The following is a 10,713-nucleotide window of genomic DNA, read 5'->3' as shown; positions in this document are numbered from 1 at the left end:
TTAAACCATTGCTGGGCTGACCTCACCAACGTGCCCAGAAACACCCTGCACCTGACTCCATCTGAATATTGGTGCAACAAAGCCGCATTCTCAAATCTCCCCAAGTGTTCCTCGGGGTCAGTATGTCCGTCATACTCACCAATGTTAGATTGTCGGAAATTCGGAGGAAGCCCTTCCTCCAAGATGGCTAGTGAAAAAGGGCTTCTTCTCTTGGGTACCGGCGCTCTGCTTCCTACCTGCTCCCTCAACCTCCGTATCTCTTTCCACATCTCCCCCATCTCACTAATCTCCCCAGTTGGGAGGGGTTGCGTCTCCTCCACCCTGCTCTGGTGGACTTCAACATTTTCCTCACGTTCCTGACGAGCGGCCTGTTCCTCTACAAACACAGACTCTTGATTCTTTTTCATGGCCTCATCCACTGTCCGGGTGATAAATTGGTCCAACTGCTCCAGGGTCAAGTTCTCCACGTTCTCATTGGGACGGGTTTGCTCGACCCTTGTCTCGTGAAGGGGCTGCTCGGTTCTTGTCTCTTGACGAGGTTGTTCCTGTCTCGTCTCAAGACACGGTTGTTCATGTCTTGTCTCAAAATGAGACTGTTCGGGTCCCCTCTGAGGACGCGATGATGCTGAGGTAGCTCTTCTACTTCCTTTCTTGCCTACCATCTCTACGTCTCAACTCAAGTTTTCCCACAGACGGCGCCAAGTGATACTCACAGGAAATTTAGGGTCCGATTCCGGCGAGTGTCACTAATCCAGACGCAGGTTTTGAAATAATCCTGAGCCTGAAATCACAAATGAGACCGTTAGAAGAGGGCCAGGAGAGTGTCCTGGCGTAGCCCCTCCGACGCTCAAGTCAGAGACTGAGGATATATGAGGGGAGCAGCTAAGGGTGCTGCTGAAAACAATATAGTGAATTCCAAATCATACGCTCAAACCTGATATTTATAGGAGAATACCTGGGCTGCTCATGGGCCCTTCACCTGTGGGCTCTATAGATGGGCCGGGAGTTTGGGCCTGATCTTGATGGGTTCATCCCTGGGGTATCAACTTAATTAATAGTTGAGATAAGATTATGCAAAATATCCACCAAACTTTATGTAAGGTAAAAAGAGAGCGAAATGATTACTGATTTTATCACGACAAAAACTAGTGGTGACCAAAATGGGCATATTGCCTGTATTGTCTTTATATGAATCCTTCTTTTCTTTTCTTTTCTTTTCTTCCCATTCATACACATGCATCAGTACATCGGTAATTTACAGCACACAACGGCTATATTTCATGCAGTATTCTTTCCTTTTCATCCCTGAAACAAAACCCTCGAACCCGATCTTATACGGGAATATATAAACATGTACATATACGTAACGTGTATCCTTGCATTAGAAAGACAGAATCTTGTCTTCAATAACGTGGGAGCTAGGAGAATTAAAAAAAAAAAAAAAGAAGCACATGGGTTAAATGTTGTTGCTGATGTTTCATGAATATACACTACAAAAAAATACTCTTACAGAAACGGTTTTTTTCAATTTTAAGATCGTTTTTTAACCGCTCCATCACTTGTACCACCGGTTGTAAAATCGCTCCTCTTATTTATGGCCTTATATCTTATAGAAGCGTTTTTTTCAACCGGTGGTACAAGTTGAAGAAATGCTTCTATTGTTTCTTTTAGGTGCGGTTTGATAATGCCCGTACCCATTACCCATTACGGTATTTTTCCGATGTTGTACCTACAATTTGCGACGGTTTTGAAAAACCGTCGCCTAGAAAATTAGCGACAGATTTATGTAAAACCGTCGCTATTTAGCAACAGATTAAAACACCGTCGTCTACAAATTTAGCGACAGAATTTATAAACCGTCGCTAAAATTAGCGACAACTTATTCATGCCTTCCGTCGCTAACTTAGCGACAGTTATATCATAATTTCCGTCGCTACCTTAACGACGGTTATATAATAAATTCCGTCGCTAATATTTACGGTAAAATAAAAAAAATTAACAAATATTAAAAAACTTACCATATTAATATAATAACATAATTCTAATCTTAATTAACACTTAAAAATGTACTAAAAATTAAAGGGAAAAAATTTACATTAAATCCAAACTAAAATCGTGGAAAAAAAATTTATCGTTGTGAAGTGGTAAAATTATGTAAGAGAGAAAAATTTTAAGTGTTGTGAAGTGGTGTAAAGAAATAGAACGGAAGTGGAGGTATTTATAGAAAATTCGGCGACGGTTAATGAAACAACCGTCGCTATTAGCGACGGTTGTCGAATAAACCGTTGCTATTTATGGCGGATTTTTCAAAATTTAAATTTGGCGACGGTTTATGACATTACCGTCGCTATATTTAACGACAGTGCAAAATAATCGTCGCTAATATTAGCGACGGCGATGCATAACCGTCGCTAAAATTAGCGACTGGTTTAGTAAAAAAGTCGCTAATTGAATGCATGCGACGGTTTGATTTTACCCATCGCTAAATTTAGCAACGGTTTGTTAACACTGTCGCTAAATATAGCGACGGGTATCAGTAAAACCGTTGCATTTTTGAAAAAGCGACGGTTTGTTTTAAACCGTCGCAAATATTAGCGACGGTTATGCACAAACCGTCGCTAATATTAGCGACAGGTTGTGAAAAACCGTCGCTACATATGACAACAGTTATTTCAATAAACTCCATGTATAAAAACGGTTTATAAATGTATTTAATAGGTGCAATTTTCAAATCAATTGTAAAAAAATAGAGCTATAAGAGCGGTCCTTAACACCGGCTTTGTGAAACCACTTTTAAAAATATTCAATTAGAGTAGTTTCCAGAATGGTTCTAATAGTTAAATCAATAGGAGCAATTTATAGCAGCAGTTGATACAAATCGGTACTAAAAATTGCACAACTAAAGCGGTTATGCGACAACTCCTAAAAGTAAGGAAATAGAAACGGTTTAAGTAAAACCGATTTTGTTGTTCAGTTTACACGAGCGGTTTTAGAAGTGCTCCTCAAAGACCGCTTCTAGAAACACTTTTTTTTGTAGTGATACATGATCGTTCACCGTTAAATTCATGCATGAAATAAAGGGTTTCTGTCTTTAAAGTAAACCATGTGTGTGACAGTGCTTCTGAATATATATATATATGTCATCAGTAAAAATTATTTAAGCCATTTTTACGAGCTATATAAGGTTAAATTAAGCACAACCAAGTATTAATGTAAACTACCTTTCCAGCTCTGACCTTATTTTTTGGTGTATCTAGGATTTAAATGAACTGATGTACATTTACTAGTATGACCATGCAACAAGGAGGAAACGCGGAATCAAAAAGATGTAGAATGAAACAAGTTTTCTCAGGGTGACTCATTATTGAAAGAGTTGTTTTACATGTATATATGCCTCCAGGAAACTTTTAGCTTCAAAACTGCTTTAAAACTACCGGACTTTTCAGATGCTTTCTATATATTATAAACAAGCAAAGCTAATTAATACCGGAGTTGAAACTCATCTGTTGCCATAGGTATATGCTGGTTCTCCTTCACTAGATTGTGCTCCCGTCGTTCAAATAAACTATTGCCATTGATGTGTAAGCAGTCAACCAGATAGTAACGTGCATGCTTGAATATTATAAGTTGCAAGAAACTTTCACCACGAAGCCATGCATGTGATGTGAGTAAATGGTCCTGTCAAGTAAAGCTAAATGACTCTGAAAAGCCAGGAGAAAAATACAGTGAAGACCTGGGATGACCAGTAGCTGGAGATGAAGCTGTCAGCGAATTTGGATGTAGTATGGCTGAACCTTCTCGTGTGCATTTCCATTGAACTGAATTTGCTTTAAAGATTCCAATAGAAGATGGCACTTGGATATCGGCGGCGTAAAAAGCTTGAGAGCCACTGCAGACAGGATATCCCCGTGTCTGATTATTACAGAAAGCTGGATTCACATGTCTTGATTCATGCCCAAATACCACTGGAGCAGAAATCCCAACTGGAAATCTCCTTGCTTCTATATTCGCCCCGCCATGTATTGCTTTAACAGCCAACCCAGGTTCACTTTCCGGTGATTCACTGATGACAAGTGTTTCCTTGTTTTTCGAACCAGAAAAGTTTGTAGACCGGATTAGTTGGTGCCCATGAGTCTGAACTTTCTCAACACCATATGTCATGGAAGCTGGTCCAATACTAGATCCAAATTCAGAAATCAGATTGCTCCCACTGGCAAACTCGTGGTGTTCCAAAGAGGTTGCAAGATTTCCACCAAAACTCTTACTTGAGAGCATAAATGCTGATGGATGTGGGATCGACCCTTGAATCCTTATCTTAGCAGTGTTTTCGAAACAATTTGAGGAACTTGCATCTAAATGTTGTGCCAGCATGCTGGGTTGCATACAGTCATATCTGGAAGGAACTTGAGACAAAGTTTGATGAATGGAATAGTACTCATTCGGAAACCTGACAGCTGTGACCTCATTATCAACAATGGACAGCATGTTAGGATGGCTGTCTTTCGCTATACTCGAATGGGTTTTCGTCATTTGAGGAGACAATGTTTCGTCCTTGTTCACTACCATCAAGTTCTTTCCCATCAGTCTGAGTACAGGATTAGTAGTTGATGGACTGGGAGACTCGCAATCACCACACATTGGAAACTTGGTCTCAGAATTCTGAGAGACGAGTATAGGAGCATACCCCGTCTGTGAATTTGACATACAGTTTTCAGCTCCGGGAGTTTGCACTTCCCTGGGTGGTGTTTGTGACATCACATTAGACTCGTGGGGTGTTTTGCTCAGATCGCCACCAAAATGCTTTTCCTGGGAACAAAGTGCAAGAGAAGCAGTACTCCTTTGCAGTAAAATTTGCGACCCTTCACAATCAAGAGAATCCTTTAGAAAAGCTCCTTCTTTCCTAGAGCAACAACACGGTTGACTGTTCTTGAATATGTGAGGATTCGTTGCAGTTAACATCAAATCAGCCCTTGATTCATCAAGATCGGGCTCTCCTTCCACACGACTGGCCAGTTCAGAAAGTTTGGAACTTTCAACAACCCTATCTTCGGAGATGTTAAATCGACTCTGGTCTTGAATACCATCTGAAAGCTCCGACAAGTTTTTCGCTGATACTGAATCAGATCTTCCAGCAGCAGATTCAGACAACATCGAGGCAGATGAAATAGGAGAATCTAACGAATCCACATCCATCAATTCATGTTTGTCTTCAGAAGATTGAATCCTGCAGGTGGTTAATGAAGAATTTCCTTGAAGTTCTTCTGAGCTCATACGCCCCGGACTCGGCAAAAACGAGCCTGGAGGTCCAGGTATGGGTATTGGATCTACATCAACATAGTAATTTCCTTTTACTTCATTAGCATCCATTTCACTCATCGTCCTAGTATTGGAACTAGTCATACTTTTGGCGACTTTGTCTGCATAAAATATATCTGGTTCACCACCCAATAATAGTTCGGCCGGACAATGTTTGTTGTATGTTTCTCTATAACCTTGTGAAACACTCTTGACATTCGATGGACCAGCAAGCTCATAGAATGAAGAATCCAAAGATTTGCTTAAGGCTAAAAGTGCTTCTCCGTCGGCTCTTTCAGAAATCAACTCACAAAGAAATTCATCTTGAATTTTAGCCTCTTTCACAGCATCTAAGACATCCGATGTACTTGCAGGAACATTGCCACCCATAACAGAATCGATATTCTTTCCAACACCAAGATTATCCAACTCAGGTGATATCTCAGAGCCCATTGAAGCCATGTCCATCTCTTTACCAGAGTTCGAGAATACCCCCTCCTTTCGAATTTTCAAAACCCTGGCTGGCCCAGTGGATGAATGAACAGAAGTTTTTTCCATTTGAGCTGCATTTACACTCAGTTTTTCTACCTGATTATCTCGTCTACAAATTGCTGATCGTGGCACTACTGCCTCATCATCTGAGCCTGACGTGTAATGTAGCCTAGGCTTCTTGAAGTGCAAATGCATGTTCCCTGAATTGTCCTTTGATTTGGGAACAGATGCATTGGCAGACTTCTTTCTAAAAGATGACTTCTTATTATGTCCAGGTGAAATTACATAATCCAAGGGTGGTTGCCTCCGATATGTTAAATCCTTACCTCGATATGAGAATGCATGATTGTCGGACATTCTTGAATTGCTAAAAGAGCATTCAACATTTAAACCCGTACTGGTATTTATCTCATTTCTCTTGTTACCCCCAGAAAAGTCCAGATTTTCTGTACCACTCGGAGGGTCTGTATGGCGGTTTTGAAGTAAGGGGCTATCTTTTCTTGAATGTTTCATAATGCACTTACGCGGCGCGAGACAGTTTCTCTTACCATGACAGTCTCGAGACGTCATCACGGACAATCCATCCCTCTTCCGCAAATAAGGCTGCTTGATGCATTCATCATGAGAAGTATACTGCAAGATTTCCTTTCTTTTGCGGCATTTGGATGGTAAAAGAGCATTTTCATTAGAGAAAACCAGGGAATTTGAGTTATTTGTTCCCTTAATGAATGAATCTCCACGTGATGAATGACTATCTTTGACTATCAAGTTCGTTTCAGTTTTATCTGGACGCTGGTGTTCATGTTCATGACTGATTTTTGTGAAACCAGTACGCTTTGAGCCTACTAACCACTGCTTTACCGTTCCCATCTCACCAGATTTCATCTGGTCATAGGCTTTGACAGGCTGTGTTGTACATTCTTCCTCATAACCATCTTCAAGAGAAGGCTTCTTTTGTTGAACATTGTAAACCTGTAAATAAACCCATTTCATGTTTTGATAGCGTCCAAATTCAGTCATTTAAGGTTTTTTACGGGGAGAAAAGATTTTATTACTTCAAGAAAGCCCTAAGGCTTTTCAAAATCTGAACGGACTAAATAAAGTCATTAGCAGCGTAAAAACTAATTAATAATTGAACACAACATTTGTTTGACAGCGAATAGAAGCAGTGTCTCCATCTCAAAATGTTGCAACTCTCGATAGTGTGTTTCATTAAAGAAAGAAACATGCAAACCACAGAGACATATACTTCGGACTTTTATTCATTGTGTTTGATAAAAACAAAATTAAAGTGCAGGAGGAAAGTATGTAGCGCACCTCAGGACAATGACTAGGCCCCGGAGAGGAACTAGCTCGTCCATGATGAGAATGCTTCAGTGATTTGTGTCTCTTGATAAGAACTTTTCTCTTCTTTCTTAAAGGAAATTTGCTTTCTTTATTCATTACGATGAGCCTCCTTGTTCCAAAATTATCTTTAGCATTTGAATTAAATGAAAGATCACTGCACTTTGATAAACTAAGAAACTTTGTGCCACTTGAGTCAACATATACAGCACCTTCCACGTTGCCTTCCACGTCGCTAGACGAATCTATCTTCTTCTTCTTCTGTTTTGGACATGCCTCCAAATCCTTGGTCGAAAAAACCATGTTTGATGCCCAATTTGTTCCATTTCTTTTATCAAGATCCTCCAATGTACAGTGTAGTGCTGTTGCGTAGATGTCCACCATCAATCTTGTTTTTCTTGGCTTTATTCTATGCTTACTCACTCTAGAATGTGATATCCAGTCCATTGTTGAGAACCCAGAAAGACACTGATCAATGTGGGCATTCAGAGTGGTGTTAGAGGAAGAGGAAAAAGTCTTGCACACCGGGCACACTTTTGAAGCCATAGTTTCAGAATGTTCGATTGATAGCGGTTCAGCAATTTTGCCCAACTTCACAATCAATTTACAATTCTTAGCGGAGTTTTGAGTGCTTTTTTCGACCTTTCTGGGTTTCAGAGCCGAAGATTCAGGCTTTTCCACAGAAGAACTCACAGCTTCTGGTTTTGAACAAGGAGCTTTAATCAGCGGACCAGAATTTATATTCGAGCAAGAAGGACAAGTGGTAGATTCAAATTCTTTTTCTTCCTGAAATTCACTTGACAAAATCTTATCGCTCAATGAGGGAAGCTTCACATCAACACATTTCTTGCGTGATGGGTTTCTTACAACATCAAGAGACTGAAAAGGTGGCAACACATCAGTCAAGCCATGTTCAAGGCAAAGTTGCAAATTCTTCTGAGAAAATGGCCAATTATTCTTGATATCTTTTCCCCGTGCACTGGAAACATAATCCCTGCAAGAAAGATAAGTGGTTTCCGTAAATAATTAACATACAAATACATACCGAAATTAAATAAATTTATGCCATGATTTCCAGCACAGTAGAAAAACATATCTAAAAAAGTGTACCTCAAGAATAATGTGAATGTCCCAAGAAAAATAACTCACATCTCTTGGCAAAAAACCGAAAAAGGAAAAAAAAAAAAGGAAAGAAAAGAAAAGAGATTTCAACAAATTTGAAGGCGCTTCAATAAAAAACTCAAGCTGATCGATTTCTTATTATTCCACAGACATGGGCGCATAATGGGCGCATAAAATGACCAAAGAAACTGATTTCCTAAAAATAGCTAGTCAGAATTGACTATCCACTGGAGGTCATCCAAAAGATTGGAAAAATTACAAGTTTATTTACACAAGGAAGATCAGCTACACCAAGACCAGGTAATACACAAGGTTATTAATTCAAGATTGGAATAAATCTAAAATAAAATATGAATTTAAAACAAGGGGAAGAGATAATTATGGATCTTGAGGAAACAAATGATGGGAAACAAGGTGAAGAGATAATTATGCATCTCGAGGAAACAAATGATGGGATGAAACAAAATCAGACAAAACAATCAAAAGTAAAAATTACTACAGATAATTAAGGTAAAGTTATTACCTTATGGAGAACTTGGGAAGTGGGTTGTTGTTATTGTCATCAAGGTCTGACTTGAACAGATCTACCTCAAGCTGTTGCTGGTTATTATCAGAATCCCTCTCATCAATACTAAAAATATTACTGCCAGCACTAATCTGTCGTGAGATAACACAAGGACGTGGGAGAACTGGTGGAGGAGCTTCAGTGGATAACATCTGCTGATACCCTTTTCTTTCTTCTTGTGCTGTGTAGCCAACAGACACAAGAATTTGATATTTCTCCTCCTCCACCAAAGCAAATCCTTATCTTCTTATACTTGGTCTTCAGCATAACAGTAGCCTAAAAGGCCTCTCTCAACAAGGTCCACCACTGCCACCGAAAAACTGAACAACTCCAGCTACTGTGCCTTTTATTCAACCATCCATCCTTGAGTCCTGAAAAGAATCGATATTGCATAAGATCAAGAAGTTTGATGGCGGAAAACAGGTAGTTAAGACTGAAAGTATAGTAGATTATGGACCCCTCAACAGTGTTATTTTATGTGGTCGGAGAGAGAGATTTTGAAGAGTTTCAACAGATAAGTCATCTAAGCTCTTTGAGACATACTGATTTAGCAAGAAAAGAACAAATTTTGGCAGATAAAGAAAGATACAAGCAATGATCAAACCCTCATTAAACGTTATTCTATGTGGGCAGAACTAGGACAAAGTTCATGAATTTCGCTGAAGCTTTTCAATATGGGAAACAACTAAGGATCCACGCAATTCAAATAATAAACCCAAGAAAGTAAAATCGACTTGAAATGATGACCGTGGATGAAAGAAGACCCAAGAAAATTTTATGCTTGTTCACATGAAATATAGTATAAAGCCAGCTCGAAATTAAAGTCATCCGTCGAACATATTCTATGGATGAGAAAAAAGACTCGGAAGAAATGGCAAAAAAACTTAGGTCCCAAATCCAAATCTTTGGTCAGTCTGAGTGAACAGTAGACATATGAAGAGAAAATTTTAGAATGCCCAGGGACCAGATTTATTTTTGCTGCGGTTGCAGAGAAACTAATGGTGGAGTAAATCCTTCCTCAAAGGAGAACGAACAACCATAGATCGTAACACAGACTTAAATCTAGCAGAAAGTTTCTAAAAAGAAGAGCTCGAAACCCAGGTGAATTTTTTTCATTCACCACCAACAGCCAAAAAGCAGAGAGAAAAAATAAAGGCCAAAAAATCTGAAAAAGATCGGAAAGGAAGAAAAGACCCAGATAGAAAAAGCAAAGGGATTTCAACAAATCCCCTTGTTAAACAAAAAAAAAAGGAAAAAATGGAAAAAAAAACGATTTACGAAGGAAATAAGACACCAATCCACAGACCTGTAAGCTGTTCTAGCAAGAAAAGCAAAAAATGGGGTTATTCTCAACAATTATAGAGTAGATAGAAAACACAACCCTGAATGTGATAGCCTGATGGCAAAGGAAAAAAAATGGAAGAAAGAAAGAAAGAAAGAAAGAAAGAGAGATAAAGAGCGAGATATAGAGACAGGTGATTGTATGTATGAGTAAGAAGAGAAAACTGCACCACCCACTCACACATCGTAAAGGGCATCAGGTTCTTCTTCCTCTCTCCCCCAAAAAGCAGTGAATATGCGTGAGAGAGAAAACCAAATATTCAAGAATTGTTTAATGGGGGAGTGAAAAAATTGTGTTAAGAGAAAGAAAGCTGTCCTATCCTACACCTACCCTACACAGTCCCATTTCCATTTCCATTTCCATTTCCATTTCCATTTATTTGTTTATATATAATTGCAATACAAAGTGGTCGTACTTTGTTTTGATTCTTGATAATTTTTTCTTCTGCATCACCTATGTGTTGCTCGGTTGTCGGTTTTGGCCTCGTCCTTTTCGTCTAATTACAGCCACTGTAAACACCCTCCATTACTACACGACAATAACACAGTCCTCT

At 39.2% G+C, this 10,713-nt stretch overlaps 1 protein-coding gene across 5 annotated transcripts; it reads right to left on the bottom strand.

Moving 5' to 3' along the window:
• Positions 1–3,669: 3,669 nt before the first annotated feature.
• On the bottom strand, positions 3,670–10,486 carry LOC140965052 (uncharacterized). 5 transcript variants are annotated; one of them, XM_073425098.1, is made up of 4 exons: positions 10,341–10,486; positions 8,777–9,189; positions 7,105–8,125; positions 3,670–6,759 (listed from the first exon to the last, which is right to left on the bottom strand). In XM_073425098.1, exons 2-4 carry the CDS (start codon positions 8,968–8,970, stop codon positions 3,682–3,684), a joined length of 4,293 nt encoding a protein of 1,430 aa, XP_073281199.1. In that variant the 5' UTR covers positions 8,971–9,189; positions 10,341–10,486; the 3' UTR covers positions 3,670–3,681. The 5 variants fall into 5 exon arrangements, with proteins under 5 accessions (XP_073281199.1, XP_073281197.1, XP_073281201.1 ...); XM_073425096.1 differs by lacking the exon at positions 10,341–10,486 and adding an exon at positions 10,125–10,330; XM_073425100.1 differs by lacking the exon at positions 10,341–10,486 and adding an exon at positions 10,200–10,289.
• Between the last annotated feature and the right edge of the window lie 227 nt (positions 10,487–10,713).

Source organism: Primulina huaijiensis, chromosome 18, assembly GCF_012295235.1.
Source record: "Primulina huaijiensis isolate GDHJ02 chromosome 18, ASM1229523v2, whole genome shotgun sequence".
NCBI classification, from domain to species: Eukaryota; Viridiplantae; Streptophyta; class Magnoliopsida; order Lamiales; family Gesneriaceae; genus Primulina; species Primulina huaijiensis.
The sequence above is the reverse complement of the archived record's forward strand: the minus strand, read 5'-3'. Positions and strand labels throughout refer to the sequence as shown.